The following is a 23,831-nucleotide window of genomic DNA, read 5'->3' on the forward strand; positions in this document are numbered from 1 at the left end:
ATGAAAAAGGAAAAGTTGGTGGTCCTTGTTGGAGATCTAAATAGCAGAGAAGGAAATGATTGTCAGATACAGAAATATTTTGGGAAAATGTGGAGAAAAGAGCAAAGCTAATAATAATGGCAAATACCTGTGGGATTTCTGCTCAGGACATGAACTGGTTATTACTAACACAATATTCCAACATAAAAATGTGCACAAATTCACATGGAGAGAAGAGGCAAGGAATAAGAAAAGTCTCATTAACTATGTTATTGTTGATAGTGATGTTTTCTCCCTGGTACAGGACACTAGAGTGTACAGAGGATTTGAAATTGGAAGTAATCACCATTTAATCTTGAGCAGAATAAAATCGAATTTAGAAAAGAAGAACACATAAGAAAGTTTTAAAGCGAATAAAAGTTGAGCAGCTCTCAGATGTGGACTGTAGACTAAAATACACAAACATGATTGAAGAAAAAATGAAAGAGTTTGAGAACAGGAACCAAACCTTGGAGATTCATTTTCAAACCCTGAAACAAACACTGATTGATTCAACCAGAGATTCATGTGGTGAGGTTGTCTGCAAGGATAGAAAAATCAGAACCCCCATGGTGGATACAGGAAGTTAAAGAGGCATTTAACTGAAAGAAAAGAAGAAAGCATATCAAAAGTTCCTGGCAAATAAGTCAGCTTGTGCTCTTTGAGAATAAAGAGACAAATGTAAGAAAGCTAAGCACTGTAAATCTAGCTAAACAAAAGTCATGGGAAGACTTTGGCAAGAATATATCAAGAAGTTGGCAAGATATTCTGGAGGTTGTTAAAAAAGCTCAGAAATGGAGGAAAGAGTGCTGTAAAAGGAATTAGAGATGATAAAGGCGACATGAAAACTGGAGAAAAAGATATCCTTGAATTATGAAGTAATTACTTCAAAAAATTGCTAAATGAAACAAGCAGTGATAGCACTGTGGTAAAAAAACACTGACCAGACATACAATCACGAATACATATCCATACTTGAAGTAGAAAAAGCCATCAAAAACCTGAAATGTGAAAAGACACCTGGAGTAGATGATATTCAACCAGAAATGCTCACGTATGGAGGTATGAAAGTCTTACAGTAGCTGCACTGCATTGCTTAGAAGACTTGGACAGAGGGACAGATTCCAGATGATTGAGTAGAGAGAATTACAGAGGTAATACTCTGTGTTCCTCGTGAGATTTATGCAAGTATACTTGAGAAAGTTGAGAACGATTGCAGAAGGCAAGCTTGGTGAAGAACAAGTTGGATTCAGGTCAGATAGAGGCTGTCAGGTTCAGATTTTCACTTTACGACAAATAGTTGAGAAATCATGGGAATATAACAAAGATCTGTATTTAAGTTTTGTAGATCTGGAAAAGGCATATGATAAGGTACCAAGAGAGAAGCCATTCAAAACACTACAGTTGCATGGTGTCAACGAGGCATTATATCAAGCAATACTTAGTTTTTATTTGAGTTGTAAGTCATCAATTAGAATTTGAAGGAAGTACAGGAAGATGATTTAATGTTAAATCGGCTGTCAGAGAAGGATGTACATTATCCCATCTGTTATACGTTATCTATATGGATCACATTATGAAGGAAAGTGGTATTAAACCTGATATCAAAATTGGAAATGTTAATCTCAGCTCTTTACTTTATGTGGATGATATTATACTTCTAAATAAATCCAGTATAAGTCTGTAAGATTCCCTGACTAAATTGAATAACTGTTGTAATAGATATGGTATGAAAATCAGCAATAGCAAGACAAAGCCAATGAAAATAGGCAGAAGCATTGAAAATATCAACTGCATTGTGAATAGGGAACCTATAGAACAAGTAAAACATTTCAGCTACTTAGGCATGATTTTTAGTGAAGATGGTAAATTAAACATGGAAATAGACAACAGAATCAACAAAGCTGGTATGGTAGGAAGTCAACTGAATAAATTTATATGGAATAAGAGAGAAATTAGTCAAAACACTACATTAGCTGTATAGAAGATAGTGTTCAAAAACCAGTTTTAACTTATGGATCTGAGCGCTAAATCAGAAGTAAAACAGTCAACCAAAGACTAGAGACCACAGATATGAGAGTCCTGAGAAAGATTAGCGGCATGAACAGATGGCATCAATGGCAATATCATATTAAAAACAAGGATATTAGGAAAGAACTTGACATTGTTAGCATCCAGGAATGTGTTAGCAGAGCTAATCTCAGGTGGTATGGTCACTTACAGAACGGGAGAGGAAAGATTAGCAAAATAAGTGTTCTCTGCCAGGTTGACGGGAAAAAGACCCAGAGGAAGACCAAGATATAGGTGGATTGATACAGTAAAAAGTGCCTTTGAAGACAGAAATATAAGATCTGGTAATGGTGGAGTCTTGACAGGTAACAGATTGATTTGGAGGAAAATTGTAGATAGTTAGTGGTAATGTAAGTTTTTCATGTAGTACTATCATATTCTGTACACCTGTTGAGGGTACATGTCAGGAATTTGATGATGATAATAATTTTTGTTGTAAGTTAATAAGTGGCTCAATGAATACTCATTTCAGCGACTACCATGGCCAGGAAATAGTTCAGATATTAACCCCATTGGGAGTTTGTGGTACCAAATGGAGACACCTCAGGAGCTCTAAGAAGTCATCATAAGGGTATGGAACTATCAATTGATAGTTGCATCCATCAGGAAATTGATTTTGTCAATGCCCCACCAATGCCAAGCTGTAATAAAAGCAAGAGGAAGACCTATGAAGTACTAAACAGCAAAAGAAAAAAGTGAATTTTTATTATTATTATTATTATTCAGGCCTCCATGGAGTCAAAAGACTCATCGTGGGAGGTCCTTCCTAAGAACATAAAGTCTGTCAAGACTCATCAAGGGGAGGTACCCCTAAGAAACACAAAGTCTATCATACCACTCCTTAAACTCATTGACCGTTCTCGCCCTCACCACTCTATCAGGCAATGCATTCCACGGCTCAACCACCCTCCATGCAAAGAAACCACTCCTCACCCTCTTGCTCACAGTTTCCTTTCGTAACTTCCAGGGATGGCCTCTTGTCATCACTCCTTCCCGCTGTGAACCAAGTGAAAGACTCCCCAGTGTCAACCCTGTAACCACCTCTCAACAGTTTAAAAGTCTCAATCATATCACCTCTCCTTCTTCTATCTGCCAAAGTCTGCAGTCCACATTCCCTCAGCCGATTCTCATAACTATCCTTGTACAGTCCTGAGACCATCTTTGTGATCCGTCTTTGTATCTTTTCCACAGTTAATTTATCCCCTTCAAATCCTGGGGATCAAATCTGAGAACAATAATCCAAGTGTGGTCTGATCAGAGACTTATACAACGGAATGATAACCCTCTTATCTCTGCAGGTCAGTGTCCTTCTCATAATTGCAGCAATCCTCTGTGTTACCTTCACCACCTTTGCAATATGTCCCCTAAACTTCAGGTTTCTAACAATCATCAATCATCAATTTTAGCTTTGATTGTTGGTAAAACTATTTAGTTGAACTAAATTTTGATAGCAGTATTTGTTTTTCCCTTCCAACTACTAACCGCGCTCAAACTTGCTTAACTTTTTGCATGAGAGCCATTAGTAGCAGAGGCTCTACCAATCGACCAACCTTTGCTGGCATGTAACATCTTACTAAAAAGAGCCAAATATTAATATTAATCAAAAATAAAATGTCATATTACCTTCTTCATTATTTGTGATAATTATTGTGTTATTATTCATTTTCAAATAAGCATTCAAATTTAATTAGCAAAAAAAAAAAACATGATTACAGCAGGTTATGTGGTTTCTGCAAACATGAGTGTGACTTGATGGAATTTAATGATGATGTAAGTTGTAAATCTACAGTAAATTAATACCATGGATGATGGGCTAAAGATTTTTTTTTTTATTCATTTTTTTTTACTTTGTAAGAAACCTTACTCTAGAAACTAAACGTGAAACTTTATTTGAGCCACTTTAGTCTTCCAATAAGCAGGATGGTGATCTCACACTGGATGTTGAAATTAATTTCCCACAAACATATATGTCCCTAGTAGAATTTAAACCCACAGCCTGTTAGTTGGAGAACAGGCATGCTAATCACTTAACCAACTAGGCCAGCAAAGTTAGTTAAGTTTTTTTTTTTTTTTTCCTGTTCATATGATTATTCTGTCTTTTTGTATTCTGTTAACAAACTTTTGTCATTTCTTTTTGTTTTTTGTTATCCATTCAATTATTGGTTGAAAGGCACAGTGTATATTTCTTTATTTCTGATCTTTTTTAATTTTCTAATTTTATCAGAAGTTATCATTTCTGTAGTGGTTAACCAGAGTCAGCTCTACCAACAGTGCAACACATGCATTTGCATGGGGCGAAGAGTTTTGGGAGGTGGCAAAATTGGCCTAAACTATACGAAAAATAAATCATAAAAAAGTCATTTATTCCTTCTCTGCTGAAACCAGATTTCAGGATGTTGTTAGTTAAATTTTTACATCATAAAACTTCATTGTACTGAACATTTTTTAAAAATCGTAATAATTTAAAATAATACAGTATTATGGTGCATTTAATATCGCAATGTCAGTGTTAATATCAGATGATGTGACAATAGCAGAACACCTTCTATCTTGCATTTATTTCCGATTCCATTGTTGGCTGTGAGTTGATTTTGACATGAGGGTAATGCTCATTTAACCAATGAGACCCAACAATCATAATGAGATAATTGGTTAAGAGTAAACCAATTAAAGAAACAGAATCAAAATACAGTTGTTCAGTGATTGCTAATAATACTTCTTTTAATACAATTATTAGGATTTAGCTTTTAAAATAATTTTAACATTCCAACATGTCTGATAAAAGAAAAAACTATCAGGCACAGAACATTGCAAACGAAAATCGGAAACAGAATGTAATATTCAGAAACAAAGTGGGTCTTTGCATAAATATCTAAAAACTGAAACAGCTAATGTAGTACAAGAGAAATAAGCGAAAGGACTGAAACCAAAAATTCTCAACTCATGGCAGGTACTTCTAATTGTGATCCCAGTAATGTCAACATTAGTAACAATGAGAGTAGCGAATATGAAACTGATTTAACATTTTCCTCTTCAAAAAAATTAAGTGATGAACTTGAAATGAACATTGATCCATAATGGTCAGAAATTTTCATTAAATTATTACATTAAGGAACTAAGCAATGGAGAACATATTAATCGGTCGTGGTTAGTGTATTCTAAAGAAAAAGATTCTGTATTTTGTTTCTGTTGTAAGTTGTTTTCCAGTAATTAAATTTCACTCTGCTGATGGATATAACAATTGAGGGCATTCATATCTGTATCTTAATGAACACAAAAAATCTAAAAACCACTTGGAGTCCCATAAGAAGTGGATTGAGTTGTCGACCAGGCTTAAATTAGAACAGATGATTGATTCAATGCAACAAAAATTGTGAAATGCAGAAGCTTGGCACTGGAGGAGCATAATAGAACGAATAATTGCCATTGTCAGTTTTTAGCTGAAAAATATGCCGTTTTGGGGAATATCTGATAAATTGTATGTTCATAGTAACAGCAATTTTTTGAAGCTTGTTGAATTAATTGCTAAATTAGATAAAGCTATCAAAAAGGGAATTATCTACTGCCATATCTACTTTAAGAAATGTTCTAAAAAGTCTTGAGAATATCAGAAATGATGAATTATTTCAAATTTTTCTTGTAGATACTACAACATTGGCTGAAAAAGTTGAATCTGATCCTAATTTGAAACAAACATTTGTAAATACTTACTCGAGTGCTTCGGCAGAAAAAAACAACATGATTATGAAGCAAAAGATGAGCCTATTTCTCATCCCAGAACTAAATTTAAAATAAAGTTTTTTTCTTTTTTATTATTGATGTGGCAATTAGCTCTATCCATGAAAGATGTGAGCAATTGGAATACCACAGTTCACATTTTTGATTTTTATATAATATCCCTAAATTGAAATCTGAAGTGACAAATGAGCTTTTAAACAAATGTAAAAATCTAGAAAGTATTCTAATGCATCAAGAAAATAGTAACATTGATGCCATTGAGCTATTTGATGAATTGAGAGTAGTTATTATTATTATTATTATTTGACACCTCCAGGGAGTCCAAGGACTTATCGAGGGAGGGCACCTGCTCTACACCTCCGTCTCCACCATTTGGTTACCATTTCCACAGAAAATCACAAACATCCATGCCCATGGCAGGATTCGAACCCACAGTCTTTTGACTGGAGAGTGGATATGCTATCCACTCGACCAACCAGGCCAGCGAACGTTTCCCACTTAGTACCTGAAAATATGCCGCCAATTGAAGTTCTACATTATATAGTTGAAAATAACATTTGCTCCTAATGTTGCAGTAGCCCTAAGAATATTTCTGTCATTAGCAGTAACAGTTGCAAGCGGTGAGCGTAGTCTTTCAAAACTAAAGCTTATTAAAACTTATTTACGTTCTTCAATGGTTGAAACTCGATTGGAAGGTCTTGCCATGATTTCATTTGAACATGAAATCGGTCAGAAATTAGACTACACTGGCCTTATTTGTGATTTCGCAAATATGAAATCAAGAAAAGTTTTCTTTTAAACAGTAGGTTTATATTTTTAACAGTGAAAATGTGAAATATGTCATGTTAAGACATGACATGTGTTTTAAAATCTAACGTAAAAATTATATTTACCATAGTTACGTATTTGTGATTTAGCATCGTTCTACATGATGTGATGAGTGTTAGTTACATGTAAGTTAATGATAATACATTAAAGAAACAATCTTTTTAGGTTGTGTTGATAGTATTTGTGATATTAATGAATTTTGAAGCAATAAAATGACTGGTTTTTCAAATAAACTAAGTTTTAACAATTGCCACTTTGTTATAATTTAATTAAAATTTACAGCAGGTGCATTTACTTTGTGTTTGACGAGTATACTTGTCTGTTGATTTTAATTACCCATGCAGATGCACATTTTCAGAACAAAATTTCACTGTTAAAGCGTTGTCTCTCTCTCTTTCTGTAAAAAATATGGTTTATGATCATTTTTCATTAACTTATGAATTCTCATTAGCTAATGCTACTATTTAGAATTTATGATCAGACATGTTGAAGCCTAGCTTAACATCATGGCTTTTAAGACATCATTAAAAGATTTTTTAGGGGGGAAAGGGAAGGTTGACTAACTAAAGGTTTCGATTCTTTCAGTAATTTCTGTTCAGAAACATCCAGAAATCTTGTTTGTCTTAAGTAAGTACTCTTTTGTTTAATTTTTTGATATTCATTCTGAGCTAATCTGAATTCCTGTGCATTTAAAATTCATCACTTGCTCCATTATTTTTCTGTTTATTTCTAACTTGCACCTGATTCATCTTCTTAATGATCATAAGTGTGTTCGTTTTTTTCTGCTGATATTACCACATTATATTTTTAACAGATTTATTGGAAATGAAATACTTTACTTTGTAAATTATATTTTCTGTCTGTTACCATTTCTAACGTCAATTTGTTTCATTATGGTAATAATTATTTTGCATTTATTATCTACATAAATATCTTTGATAAGTACTTTTATTGTTCTTTTCAATATTCTATTTAAAACATCTTTACTGTTGAATGTTTGTTTTCTATAAAAATGTATAAGACACAGAAAACCAGGAGTGCTATATCTATTGATTTTTTTGTTAGTTGTTTCATTATAAGTATTGTGTCTGTGCAAGATCTTCCAGTATGAAAGACTAGCAAATGAAAGAGTTCCAGGTAACTCTTTCTTAGCTTTCTCTGTTTAATACTTGTGATACCTAAGCAGTTTAGTGAATATTTAAGCCTAGGAAGTATGCACTAAATTAATCAAAACTCTTGGTATCGTTCTGAGTCTGGCTCCTAGAAGATGATACCTCAATAAAGGGCAAACCAGTTGGGATAGAGGAAATAATGCATAGCAATACAGCAATCCTTCAATTAATGTGCGCACCCCGATTAGTGCGTTTTTTTTTTTTTTTTTTTTCGATTTAAATTATTTTCCTAACCTTTAATCATGAGTAAAAGAATTAGTGAAAATTTTGAAATAATAAAGAAAAATGAACAAGGCGAGTCCAGAACAAAGATAGGACAAAAACACAAAAATGGGTGAATCAACTGCTGAATACAAAGAGAAAGGTAAGGCTGCTTCAAGTTCATCATACATGCACTGAAAATTAAAATATTATAATGATTGTATTAGAGAGACTTCTTTTTACATGGATCGAAGATTGTAACCAAAAACAGATCCCACTAAACTCTAGCCTTATTAAATCAAAAGTCTCTTTGTAACCTGGAAATAAAGGACTATCAATGATGGAGAAGAAGAATTCCACATTAGTGCTGGGTGATTTGAGTGTTTCAAAAAGAGAAATAGCCCACATAATGTTCTAATTACAGGCAAAGCTGCAAGTAACAGATAAGGAGATATCCAGAGATTTTGAAGAAAATTGTGTAAGAAGGGGACTGTTGTGATCAACACATATTTAATGTCGATGAAACCGGCCTTTTTTTGGAAGTAAATGCCTTCCAAGACATTTATAGCCAAATCAGAGAAATCTCAGCCTTATTATAAAGTCGCAAAGTCGAATGAAATTACTGCTAGCAATATGCAAGCCATTTGGAAGCACATTCTCACATTGTGCAAATGATTTTAGAGGCTTTTCAAATGAATCTAAGTTAATTAAATCTCATTCTGAGAAGTTGAGTGATTCTGACCTGCTAAATTTAGATGCACAGCAGGAAGATCCTGAAGAATGTTAAGAAAATTTAATCACTGACAAGCTCAAAGAGGTTTCACAGAAACGATTTGAAAATATTTTTCGTACAATCGAAGTTTTTAAGCAGCAATGCTTATAGACTGAACCTGATGAAGAGAGAACCAGTAAAATTTGCAAAAGAGGCAATAGGGCCATACTGTCAGTTGTATGAAAAAAAGAAACAGAATGCCTGCCAAACTGCATTAGCTCAATTCTTTTTTGTTAAGAAGCAGAATAATAAATTTATATTCTGAATATGTTTTATTGTCTTTCAGCTTCATGGTTTTCCTTTAACTAGGCCCTGAGACATACCCTAATTCTTTTATAAAAAAATTGAGGGTCAAAAAAACATTTTGAGGAACAAATTATACTTTTTCCCATAGGTTATTTTATTCGATTAGTGCATTTTCGATTAATGCGCCTGTTTTAAAGAGCGCATTAATCGAGGGATTGGTGCATACATGTTTGAAAAGAGACTCCCACCCCCCATTATGTGATACTAAGGCAATTAATGTGAAGTCAACAGTCTCTCTCTCTCTCCCCGTGCATGCATGTGTGTGTGTGTGACTTCACACAAACTTTGTTTGCTTGAGTGAAGGATTAAAGAAGAATATAATTTTATAATTTCTTGGCAAGTATTATTATTATATCACACCTCCAGGGAGTCCAAAGACTCATCGAGGGAGGACATCTATTCTACAACTCTTTATCTCACTACTCCACCAACTTTCATCATCTAATACCAAAGCCAACTTCCACCAATAGTACTTTCACAGACAATCACAAACATCCATGCCACGGTGGGATTCGAACCCACAGCCTTTTGGTTGGAGAGCGGATACGCTACCCACTCGACCAACCTGGCCGGCAAGTATAAGTTATTTCTATAATCAAAACTTGCTTTATACTCTGCAAACTTTTATTTGTTTTTTTATTTTTTTGTTTGCTGTGTTTATGTAAGAACTTTTTTATTCACATTCACTAAATATTAAGTATAAACTATGAAATTATTCTCACCAAAGATTTAGGGATAATGTGATGGATACCAAGTTCAGAAAACTACCTTTTAGTTTATATTTGGCCTTAAGTTTTAACTTGAAATGATTTTTATGCAATGTGTATGTAGATTTTTCCCAAAGAAAATTTAGAGAACATTGCATGTTTTCCTTCCCTTCCACAGTAAGTCCATAATTTATAGGTGCATTATATTGTCTCTGAACTTATTGTTCATGCTTTACTTCACCCTGTAAATATCTGAGTTTTAGATTTTAAAATCATATCTCAATTTTAAATTTTAAAATCCAATGGAGCTCTATTGTATTATTTTACCTATCACTAATATCATACTTGTTCATCACTATCTGCAATCTCCACTTCAAATTTCAACGATCATTATTGCCAAAAGTACAGCAAAGGTATGATCACTTCATTAAATTTTTATTTTTATTTTTAATTAAAAATAGAGATGCAGTCAAAAGGCATATTCTGATCTAAGGTGCTCCATTACATAATAGTTTTGCTTATCTCTTTATATCCATAATTTATATAATTTTTATTCCAATAGGAAGACCTGTTTGAACAACATGGCCTACATGCAGAAGTTCAGCAAATCAGAGAAAAATTAGACAGTGGGTGCCCAGAGCTTGAACGTATCCTTTATTATTATTATTATTATTATTATTATTATTATTATTATTATTTATTCCATTTAATAATTATTTAATCATTTATGTAACTGAGCTTTTTTTTTTTTTTAAATTTTACACAATGGTACACTGTCACCAGTGAATTTTTGTACTCTTAACTCAAGAATAGTTGTTTCTCAGTTTTTTTTTTTGGTTAGACAAATTCTAATTCACTTTAGATAAGATGATTGGTTCAGATGCCGAGACAGTGTCTTTAACTGCATGTGTACCAGAATGAAAATGGTTATGAACGGTAATGTTAAATACAAGGTTTAATATTTTTTTTTTCTTTTGAGTTATTTTATATTTCTTGTGAATTAAGATATTTATTTAGGTCCAGGTATAGTTTTTTGTACTTTTTATATGTTAACATATTTGCTAACTTAAGGTGTTCAAAATGGAACCTCTAACAAAGTCTTAACAAAACATGCAAGTTTGAATATTAGCTTCATGCTGGACTTTTTGACAGGATAACTGCTATGAAAATTGTGACATATGTATTCAGAAATGTAAGAGAATTTTAGACTGTGAGAATAAAAAAATGAAAAGAATATGGGTATTAAGAGGCATCAGAAGTGCAGTGACGAAATGGGATGATTGGAAAGAGAGACAGGCAGAGTGAGAAAGATGAACAAAGGAAGGGCAAGAATAGGATGGTGTATGCACTTTTGAAGAACTTAGACAAGAGTTAGTACACATGAAGGACAGGGTTGGCTCTACCGACGGTGCAACATGTGCATTTGCACGGGGCGACAAGTTTTTTTTTGGGGAGGAGGGGCGGAAAAATTGACCTGAACTATGCGAAAAATAAATCATAAAAAAAGTCATTTATTCCTTCTCTGTTGAAACCAGACTTCAAGATGTTGTTAGTTAAATTTTTACTTAATAAAATTTCATTGTACTGCATATTTTGTAAAAATCATCATCATTTAAAGTAATGTAGTGTTATGTTACGTTTAATATCGCTCTGTCAGTGTTAATATCAGATGATGTGACAGTAGCAGAACACCTATCTTGCATTTACTTCCGATTCCATTGTTGGCCCTAAGTTGACATTGACCTGAGGGTTAATCTCATTTAACCCATGAGACCAAATGATCATAATGAGATAATTGGTTAAGTGTAAACCAATTCAAGAAGTCGAATCAAAATACATAAATATAGTTGTACAGTGATTGTTAATAATACTTTTTTGATACAGTTATTAGAATTTTGCTTTTAAAATAATTTTAACATTTCCAGTATGTTTATATACATAGCGATATTCGGAAACAAAGCGGGACTTTGTATTTAAAATTTTTATGTTGTTTGGTTATATGGCACTATGTTTTAAATGAAATTAATGTTGCTAGTAAATTATTGCAAAGCATATAAATGAAATTGTCTATGCCATATCTACTTTAAGAAATGTTCTATAAAGTCTTGAGAATATCAGAGATAATGAATCATTTCAAAATTTTCTTGTAGATACTACAACATTGGCTGAAAAAGTTGAATCTGATCCTATTTTGAAACAAACATTTGTAAGTACATACTAGAGTGCATTGGCAGAAAACGCAACATGATTATGAAGCAAAAGATGAGCCTATTTCTGATCCCAAAATTAATTATGTCGTGTTAAGACATGACACCTGTTTTAAAATCTAAAAAAATTATATTTACCATAGTTATGTATTTGTGATTTAGCAGTTCCTCATTCTACATGACGTGATGAGCGTTATTTACATGTAAGTTAATAATAATACATTATAAAAACAATATTTTTTAAGTTGTGTTGATAGTATTTGTGATATTAATGAATTGTGGAGGAATAAAATTATTGATTTTTCAAATAAACTAACTTTTAATAATTGCCAGTTTCTTATAATTTAAGTCAAGTTTACAGTAAGTGCAGTTACTCTGCATTTGACGAGATACTCATCTTCGCTTGATTTTAATTACCCATGCAGATGCACATTTTCAGAACAAAATTCCACTGTTAAAGGGTTAATTCTCTCTCTCTCTCTCTATGTAAAAAATATAGTTTATGATAATTTTTCATTAACTTATGAATTTTCATTAGTTAATGCTACTATTTAGAATTTATGATCAGACATGTTGAAGCCTAGCTTAACATCGTGGCTTTTAAGACATCATTAAAAGAGTTTTTAGGGGAAGGGGCGGAAAAATTGCTATTTTATGTGGCATCAAAATTCCTAGGGCTCGGCTCAGAAGGATGCAGAGCGGGTTCCCCAAACTGTAGGGTACGGGACAAAGTCCAGGAGATGTGTGAAGAACCTTTGAGTTGTAAGTTGTTACAACAAATCCACCTTTCCCAAAATACTAGTTTCAAGTGGGTAGCATGGTGATGGAGGAGCCACAAACATTTCTTTTGCTTATGTCCAGCTTGTCAAAGTCGTACACCTACTCATTCAGCCAATGAGTGTGCCATGGCCTGTGATTGGTCCACGTGGTCCTCACTCAGACTCAGTCTCCATTCTCTTCCCTGTTTTGCACGTGATACTGTTGCTTTTAATCATCACTCATCTTTCATTTGGAAAGGTCCCACTCCTCATTTGTGTACTGAGTTAATTATATAAAATATACATATATATATTTTGCCCCAAATAATCAACAAAATGTCAAAGAAAAAAAAGTACAGTGAGGATTATGTACAATTTTAATGTTTGGATTTTTAGGGGAAGTGTGTACCTTAAGATATTACACTAAAGGGAGGTCTGATAGCAAAAAAGTATGGGAATCTTTGATGTAGAGGATGAAACTATGATTAAAGAAGTGGCTGATGACACAGAGAGAGAGAGAGATTAGTAGGAAAAAAGGAGGTATCAAGCAGTTCATGCAACAGAGGTTTGTTCACACACAGCACTGATATGCTGTAGGTCTTGTAGCCTTTAATGAATGAATAGGCCCGATATTAAAAAAATATTTAAAAAAAACATGAAAGATTGCATTGCACAGAGTTTAAGAAGAAAGAAGGAAGTTGTAAACATTGAATTTGAAGATCTGTGAGGGGTAGGCTTTTCTAAGAACAACATTAGAGGGAATGATGAAAGAGAAACAAAACTTATTCTGAGAGTTTGAACTGTGAAATGTATGGAATAGCTGCTGCATTTTTTAACATTTTAGAGGTTAGCAGATGCAGACAAATATTCTGATGCTATTATCCATCCAAATTAAGCCTCATTTGGATTCTCTACCCAGATATAGTCACCTGACTATATTGGGTATAAGGAAACATTGAAGAAAGTGCAGATACAAATAACTAAGACTTTCTCAAGACTAGAGTTATGAAAACAGATTGAGGGAATGTAATCTTCAGACTTGGCAAATAGGAGGAGGATGATATCATTAAGACATAAGTTGGTGAGAGGGGTCTATCAAATAGATACAGGGAAATTATTACACAGGATAATGGATGATACAAGAACAAGAGAAACTTTGCAAAAGTCATGTGAGTAAGGAAGTGAAAAGGAGATTTCTTGTTTGTTGGGTGATTACTTGCTGACCTGGTTGGCCAAGTGGTTAGTGTATCCGCTTTCCAGCCAAAAGGCTGCAGGTTCGAATCTTGCTGTGGGTATGGATGTTTGTGATTGTCTGTGGAAATACTAGTGATGCTGGTGGGAAGTAGATAGCATTGGTGTAGAGGATGCAGTTCGCTGTAGTTGGTGGATTTGAGTGGTGGAGATGGAGAGTTGTAGAGAAGGTGCCCTCTCTCGATGAGTCTTTGGACTCCTTGGAGCTGTCACATAATAATAATAACGAGTGGAATGCATTGCCAAAGTGGGTTGTGAGTGCTCCAGCATTCATTGTCTTGAAGGTATGATAGTTATTGTGGTTTGCAAGCGTTCTTCCTTCCTACGATGAGTTTTTCGGACTCCATGGAAGCATGGAAGTAATACTGTTACCAGATTCATTACTCCCAAACATTGAGTGCCTTCCATCACATGCTGTTTTAGGTAATTTTCTCTCAATATTAACATGTTCGCTGCCAACTACAAGTATACTGATAGTTGGTATATGAGCCTCACAAGCCAACTATGAATATACTCGTATGTCGACTTGTACTGACCTTGAAGAAGTGAAAGTGCTTGGCGTGCAGTAACAAACTATGCCCGAGGAGCGTGGCAGCAAACTATGAGCCTTACAAGCCAACTACGAATATACTCATATGTCGACTCATATTGACCTTGAAGAAGTGAAATTGCTTGTCATGCAGTACCAAACTATGACTGAGAAACATGGCAGTGAACTATGAGCCTCACAAGCCAACTACGAATATACTCGTATAGCGACTCGTACTGACCTTGAAGAAGGGAAAGTGCTTGGCCTGCGGTAACAAACTATGTGCGAGGAGCGTGGCAGTGAACCTGTTAACATAAATTCAGATTGCTTCCTTCTTTGTATTGTATGCGTTCTGTTTTGTCAAATATAATTGGAATCGCTTGATTTATAGTCTGTAACAGTTTTTAGCTTTAAGTGCCTTATATCAGTTATACCCTGAAGATGCCAACAGCCTCAGTTGGTGAAACTAGTTGGTATAACATAGTTGTTCTAAAAAAATACCTGATCAATAAATCCCAATAGAAGTCATTTCCATAAATACAATATCCTTTTACATTTCAACCTGTGTGACAATGACTTTTTCTGTTAATCATGTCTCACTAATGCCTATATATGTATATTGTATATATATAAATACCTAATCTAGCCATAAATACTCTTACAACTTGAACAATGCATAAACCTTTAATCTATCAGTAAATAATTTACAGCTTTCAGCACATACAAACCACATATACAGTGTACATATAGCAGCACTGAATGTTTCAAATGTCTCTCCCTTTTGCTTTCACCCATGCCCAAAGTTTGCGATGCCACATATTGATAGAGGCACACACACAGCATCCAACGGAAAGGCTGCCACAGCGCACTACAAATCCACCTTCAGGCTGGTGATGCTGGAGTGTTGTTTCTTGTAGGCTACTCTCTCTCTCTCTCACCACAATTTGAAGTCCAACAGATTCATACTCAGCTCCTGCCTTGTGTGCAGTCACTGAGTCCTGTTGGAAAGTCTGCTGCAAACCATGAAATAAGATTTTGTTCAGGTGGTCCCACCACAGTTTCCAACAGAGTGTCTTGATACACTTTCGAGAGGTTTTGATCTCTTTCTCACAGAAATGCAACTTGGATACCCCCCTGATACATAACCCCCCCATCAAAATATCACTGACATGGGGTGATAACTCTGACTCCTGGGTGCTATTGCACATGCTGTGCGACCATCTGGGGCATATACACAATCATTTTGGCTGTTACGTGACTCTTCAGTGAAGTCTTCTTATCTGTGAAAAGAATATCTCTGTGTCTGTTGTTTGCATGCCACTGGAGAAGTGTCTTTGATATACTTTCATCCTCAGGTTATTGGTTAGTATACGACATCATTCTCTGCAAAACATTCTCATGACATAATTTTCTGCATTTTCACAGGATTACGGTGGAGGTGTACCTTTACAGTCACAAATTGTTGTTTCCTAACGAAGCATGGCCAACCTGTTCTTTAGGGAGTCAGATACGTCTTCTGTATTGTTATAATGGTTAATAATCCAATATACAAAGAACCTACTGATCCTGAGCATATTTTGCATGTTAAAAATAACAGGTTGCTGCATTCCAACTTTAAGAAGTGCCATTACAGCTACGCAGTTCTCATAATCTCCCACTGCATGTTAACCTGTATAGCTAGACAACTCTCTCTCAACTTATAAAAGCATGAATGTTGGCTGTACACACTGCCACTAACAGGACCTGGCTCACACAGTTCTGTTGGCTGTGCAGAAGGCAGAAGTTATATCAGTATTTATGGCAAGATTGTGTGTGTGTATATATATATATATATATATATATATATATCAGGGGTTTACATTCCGGGTGTGCAGTGCACACCCACAGAATAGCATTATCACTGATATTATATTTTCACATTTATTCCTTTTAAAGACTCCCCTGATTGTTTCCTGGCTTTGTGGGATTCCTAAAATTAAATATACAATATACTAATAATACAATATACTAATGTTTCATGAAGAGGACACTTTTTGGACTCATAAATCTTGCATCACATTTGTGTTAATTGCCCTGGTATGCGGTCACAGATATGGACACCTTTGAACAGACATACAGATGGCACAGCAGGTCAAATTCTTAGCATTCCATTGGTTTTTAACCCACCCAGAAGGCGAGGCAGGGTGTGCTCTGAGCCAATAGCACTCAGAAATCAGTGACTAATTGGTTATTGTGTCAACCACTCCAATTGAATGTTATCATGGGTTGCTGTTTTGTTTTGCATGTGTGATGTGAACTGACATGTTTAGGACACCAATATAGACAAGTTTTTAATATATAATTTTCTATAAATAATTTAGAACTTTTTGCCCAGATTTCATCAAAGTGCCATAGTATTGTATCCTTTGGGAAACTGTTGATGAGCTACTGAATGTCTCGTTTTCTGCCAGAGCTTTCGCAAAACAAGTTATTTCAGCCATTCTATGGTTCAACCTGCAAAAATAATTTCCCTAGTGATTACTTTTTCCTATTTCTGTGTGTATTATAATGGCTGTATTTAAAAATTGCATCAAAATTCAAATTATCCATTTCTCACTTGAGTATTTGCCAATGATAATCTAATCTCACCACAAAGTATAAACCCTTTGTGTGTCTCACATAAACGGCACGCGTGAAGCATAGCTATTGTTTTTGACCTTTATGCTTTCATATTTAAAATTATATTAATCGATAAATTAAAGTATTCAGAGTTATCCTAAAATTAGTTGCATTGCATTGAGATGAGCACTGATGTGCTATGCACTCTTAAAACTTTCATACATCAATAACGATGCAATCATACATTCCGACTCATGAATTTTGTAAGGGTTGAATAAACTATATACAAGCAAGCACACTCAACCTAAATGGGTACGCTATACCTCTGATATATATATATATATAAGTATGCTTAGTATCACAAGACTGGATTGCAAAAGGAATACATACATGGATAAGAAATCAAACCAGACTCTCTGACATCATAGAAAATCAACAATGAACAAAAAGAGGTACTGGATTGGATTCTGTGAGAGGAAAAATGACCAAGACGATGACCCAAATCATGATGGATTGATGATATCAAATTTGCAGAAGTAACAAACAACTTTGGAGTAATCTTGGAAAAGCCTTCATCCTGCAATCTTGCAATGAATTGACAATGGCTGATGATGAAGATATATATATATATACACAGTAAAACCCCGAAGTTATGCGGTAGGTGGGACCAACAAAAAATGCGTAAGTCGAATTCGCATAACTCAGGGTATAATTTTGCATGTAATTTATATATAGAAACATACGATTGGGACCAAAGGTTTACAAAAACACCTATATTTTTTAAGAAATATAATCATAATTGTAGTTTTTCGTACATTAAAAAAAGAAAGTTATTTTGATGTCGATGGTTTCATAAAATCTAATAGATTTGTCTGATGGCATAATGTCTTTTTCTTGTCATGCAAAATTTCTTCATAGCAAGCTAATGATTTTTTTATTCCTTGCCTTGTGGCTACAATTCGTTCCTTGTTAGAATCCATGTCCCCCAAAATCTGTAAATCTTTCTTTTATGATTGTTCTTACTGTTGATTCCTGTAGATCGAACTTCTTTGCTAGCTCACAAATTTTCATCCCGCCTTTAAAATCTTTAACAATGTTGAGTTTTGTTTCCAAAGTCAATGTTTTTCTTTTCTTGCTAGCAGTAGAAGAACCGGACTTGCTTCTTTTGGATGGCATTATTATTTTTTATGTGATAAAGTTTTTATCAAGAACATAACATTAAACAATTGCAAGGTTTGTAGACTATAAAAATCGTGTATGAATGGAGACCGCGCAAAACACGTCAGTGCTTGTTCACAACATGTGCGACACTGGGGAATGCGGCTGTCGTCTGAAAGATACAACTAGTCGTGAAGCGGGATGGGAATATGTACATATAAGAAACCGCGTAACTCCGGATTCGCATAAGTCGGGATATGACTGTATATATATATATATATCCTTAAGGTATGTACAGGATACTATAATATGTTCATTCATCCCATCTAAAGAAGATTGTAAACTTTTGATTAACTGTTTTTTAGAAAGAAAACAAATAATCAAAGAATTAAGAACACAGACATGACAGTGCAGAAAATCAACAGAGGAATGAACAGATTGCATGTGTGGTAAGACCATATATTAAAAATTGAGATTGATCAGAAAAGAACTTAAATATGAAAAATCTATATGTTCACTAGAAAGATAGCAAAAGAAGTCTTTGAAAGAAAGATGGTAGGGAAAAAAGAATCATATAGAGAGCAGCGTTTCCCGAACTATGTTCTGCGTAACACCACTGTTCTGCAGAAAGTGAGCCTGGAATGGTTTTAAATGCTCCGACAAGTTCAAACATGTTTGAAAATCAGGCGCTCCTCACTTTGCATGTGGATTGTGCTATTAAGGCCAGCTTGCGCTGGCCTTGACTCAGCTGCTGGCTGATAGCTGCCCGCAGTTGTCGACACCTATGAGCGCGAGTGAAATATGAAAGTATCTTTCCTAAGAAACGTGTAGTCACAAGCAATGCGATGCGCTGCGGCCTGACATGCCTGTAGTGTATTCTGTTGCATTTTTGTGATGCAATACAGCCTGCTGTAGTAATAGTGTGTGCTTAGCTTTACATTAAATACGAGACTGATGATACTCGACTCTAACCAAGGTGTTCCATTAAAATTTCAGGAATTGTGAAGTGTTCCATCGTAGGAAAAGTGTTTGAGAAACTCATATAGACTGAGATATAGACAGTTGATGCATTAGCACAGTTTAAATATTTAAATATAAGAAATTTGTCTAAGATTTATTTTAGTCAATTATAATTAATAAGGAATTATATTTTTTATCCTTTACCCAAGCATGAGCATGTGAAGTAACTTTATATTAGCCCAGTGTTTCTCAACCTGTGGTTCGCGACGATGGGACAGGTGGTCTGCTGGCAGACTTAATATAATTAAATAAATATAGATTTTTTAATTATCCAAACAAAAATTAAAATTTGAATAAGTAAGTAAAAAAATTGAAATCAAATGGAGACTTAAAAAACCATCAAATAGCATCAGAATATTCAAAGGTAGAAGCAATAAAGTGAACAACGATATAGTTTTATTGCTTCTGGCTTCCCTTGCTGTTTTGTCAGATTTGAAGTGAACATGTGCCATCTACATTTCAACCAATTGCTTGTTGTTTATTGATTTTTATTATTGAAGGTTTCCCTCCTTCAACCAAGGTTCAGTACATCTTCAGAAGAGTGCTAAGTGATACTTGGGCAAAGTGTGTCGTGAGTTAACAACAGTATTTATATATTTATATATTTTTCGGAAATGTTCTTTTAATAAAGGAAATGTGGCTTAGAACCAGGACTTTGAAAAGAAGAGCAAATGAAACAGGTGATGCCAACCCTAAGTGTGATACTAATGTTGTTACGGCGAGTAATTTTGATACTATTAAAGTAGAAGAAACAAGCAGTTCAAAGAAAAAAATACAGTGGGACATAATAACAGTTCATATTTGAAATTGGGGTTTACTTGGTGTGGAGATGAAAGTGAACAGAAACCTTAATGTGTTTTGTGTTATGAAGTGCTGTCGAACGAGTGAATGAAACCTGCGAAACTCTGACGACATTTAGAAACTAAATATTGTGATGTGAAAAATAAGGCAATTGAATTTTTTCAGTGACACTTAGGGACATTAAATCATAGGAAAGATATCGTTTTGGCCATGGTTTCCATTAATAGCAAGGCACTGGAAGCATCCCATCTCTTAAGTTTGCACATAGCGAAAACAGGGAAACCTCATTCTTTTGGGGAAAATTTGTTACTTTCAGTAGCAAATTGCTACTTGCTACTCCTCACGATGACGTGAGGAGATTAAGGATCTTCCTCAGCCATAGCCAAGTTAGCCGGTCTTGGGCGTGGACAGCAGGTGTTTTCCACCGGTTTATCTGGGGTTTTTCATCCTGCAAGCAGGCAAACCGGTCTCGTGAACGCACACGGAATACTGACCCAGCCATAGGTCTGATTCATCAGCTATGCCAGTTCCGAGCCCGGATAAAATATGGGGGGACTGAGATGGTGCCGTACCTCCCCGTAAAAGGGGACTCACAGCCGTGTATCATCATATGATAATTATTATTATGCTACTTCCAGTATAAAAAGATGTGGTAAAAACTATGTTTGGCAACAAGTTACTAAAAGATGCTGATTTGAGTCCTCTTTCAAATGACACTATCAGTCGCAGAACTAATGATATGGCAGGTGACGTAAAATCTCAATTAATCGAAAGGGTTAAGAAGAGCTCTCATTATGCGTTACAAATAGACGAGACTACTGATATTACAAATGATGTACATTTGTATTATTAGTAATATCTTAGCATCCCTAGGCAATCGCCTAGGGACGGTAAGACTTAGGGGCACCTGATTTTGCTACATAGTTCTGGGGAAAATTACAACCTTTGAAAAAAATTAGTAACACCTTGATTAATAATGAAAAACTGAAATAAGTCGAGCTGTCCTAGTGCTCGCTGATGATCCTACATTATTTTCGCCTTTCTCTATTTCTTTCTTTATTATTTTTATAAATATCCACATGTGTAGGTGTACGTGTGCTTGTGTGAATATGACAAAATATATATAGAGAGACAATGTATAGGGACGCTTAAATTTTCTTTGCCTACGGGCATCAGATACTCTCGGACCGGCCCTGATAAGATATGCGCATGATAACAACATTCATTATGATATTCTGTTTTGTAGAACTTTGCCATTCCGAACAACTGGAGAAGATGTATTTCACACTCTCAATAATTACATAATAAACAAAGGGATCCAGTAGGAAAAAATGTATAGGCTTCTGTTCGGATGGAGCTCACACCCTTATAGGCAGGCATGGTGGGGTTGTTTCTATGGTCAAGGAAGTAGCTCCAGATAGGAATTGTGTATGCTGCTTCATACATAGGAAAGCATTAGCCTCTCAAGAAATGCCACAAGAATTTAAAACTGTGCTATAACACGTTGTAAAACTAGTTAATTTTATTAAAGTTGGACCATTAAATAACATGTTATTTTTAGTACTCTGTGATGAAATGGGCAGTGAATATATACAGCTTTTGCTTCATTCTGAAATTTGCTTGCTTTCCAGGGGCAAAGTACTAACAAGGACAAGGTTATTTCAATTAAGGCACGAAGTTTTATTATTTGTAAATGAACGTAATTTTGATTTTGCATCACTCCTTGTTGACGAAGCATGGTTATCAACACTATCCTATCTTTCAGACATTTTTTCGAAATTAAATGAACTAAATCTCTCCTTTCAGGGAAATTCTTTAACTGTTCTTGATGCCTATGACAAAATAAAAGCATTCGAGGAAAAAAATGGTTTTATGGATTAATTATGTAAAAGATAGACAATTTGCACCTTTTCCAACATTGTAATCCTTTCTAGTGGAAAATGATATTTTTGTTGATTCTGAGTTTCTGGAAAATGTTTGTTACCACAACTCTCTGAGATGGAAGTTTGAAACATATTTTCCGAATAACTTTTATAAGAAATTTCTGTGGGTCCGCGATCTATTTCAGACTCGCAGTCACGAGAACGACCTTTCATTATCGAAAAAAGAACACTTAATTGAGCATTCAAGTGAAAGTGGACTTAAAATGCAATCCCGTGAGCTTGATTTGGATCGATTTTGGATCTCGCCTTCAGTGAGAAGTGAATTTCCCAAATTATCTGAAGAAGCATTGAAAATCGTCATGTAGTTTTCTACATCTTGTCTTTGTGAGACAGGATTTTCATCGCTCCTTCAATTAAAAACAAAATACAGAAATCATCTTTGTGTGTGACACAAAGACAATTCTTATTCAAAATTCTTATTCAAATCGTCTTATTCAAAGATGATGACTGAAGTTGGCCAATATTGAGCCAGATATCCAGCAACTCTGCAAGGGCAGAGAAGCTCAACCATCTCATTAAAATTAAGTAGTAATATAATTATATGATATTATTTATTTGTTTAATAAATATTAAAACTTTGTTCAATGATGATACGCTTTTAACTGTTTACTTCCAATTTAAATAATTATGTTTCCATATGTATTCAAAACATGCTTTTAGATTTATTATTTTATAAATGGCACAGTGTTTCCGAAATGTTGGTAATCCCCACACAGGATTTTATAAAAATTACAAAAAGTCAAAACGACGTATAGGGAAAGAAATTAAAACACTATGTTTATTTTCGAAGTTAAACTTTAATTCCAACATTCTAAAATGTTTTTTTTTTTTAAATAACGAAACCTGTGGTGAGATCATAATTAAAAGAAACACACTTATTAACCAAAGTGAAAATTATTTACTTGTAAATATTTCATCCAAAGTATCTTAGGACATCATCAGTACAGTAGTTTAAACAATAATAGGAACAACATACAGTTAGGGCGCATGATTGCAATAGAATCTCATTGAACGTGCGTAACGTGTTACAGAAGTAAAAAAAAAATAATAATAATTATTATTATTATTCAAGTATAAAGAGCTAATAAGCTTCATTTCGACAATGAAAACATTATTTAAATTAAGGGGATTTAAATCCCACATAGTTTTCAAATCGAATAAGTTTCCAATCTTTGAGTTTCTTATTCGGTTTTAAAACTATGTGAGATTTAATATCCCCTTAATTTAAATAATGTTTTCATTGCCGAAATGAAGCTTATTAGCTCTTTATACTTGAGTAACTTAATGGTTGCACCTGTTTGGAAACTCGCATCGCAGAGTACATAAGTTCTTTTCGCTATATACTTCGGTATTAGGTCTAGCTACTCACTGATGAAGCCTCAAAAAAGGCTGAAACCGGTCTGGGTAGTGACCTCCCAACCATAATGTAATAACAGCATACATTTCCTAGGAAATGTGTTTTTACATTATGGAAAATACCTAGGAATAGCGATCAGAATTTATTGACTTTACTGCGAGACCTCCGGTGTTGCACTACGTGCTAGGATCACTTGCATTTGCTCACTCCAGTGGTTGCCGATACTTTATAGTTTTCTATATATTCGGCAAGAAACTCTCTGATTCCAATCTTTGAGTTTCTTATTCGGTTTTAAAACTATGTGGGATTTAATATCCCCTTAATTTAAATAATAATAATTATTATTATTTTACACAATTTTGTATGACAATGACCCATACTTTAGGGATAGTAAGAA

At 34.4% G+C, this 23,831-nt stretch overlaps 1 protein-coding gene across 1 annotated transcript in view; it reads left to right on the forward strand.

Annotated features, from left to right (window-relative positions):
* The window catches only part of Ocrl (Oculocerebrorenal syndrome of Lowe), a 537,079-nt gene that overhangs the window by 451,023 nt on the left and 62,225 nt on the right, over positions 1-23,831 (forward strand). The window contains exon 23 of the mRNA XM_090396332.1: positions 10,375-10,459. Coding sequence (XP_090252458.1) covers positions 10,375-10,459 — 85 coding nt within the window. The remainder of the gene's footprint in view (positions 1-10,374; positions 10,460-23,831) is intronic.

The sequence above is a fragment of the Typopeltis vanoorti genome, chromosome 8, assembly GCF_054136105.1.
Source record: "Typopeltis vanoorti isolate ZY-2024b chromosome 8, IOZ_Tvanoo_1.0, whole genome shotgun sequence".
Classification (NCBI taxonomy): domain Eukaryota; kingdom Metazoa; phylum Arthropoda; class Arachnida; order Uropygi; family Thelyphonidae; genus Typopeltis; species Typopeltis vanoorti.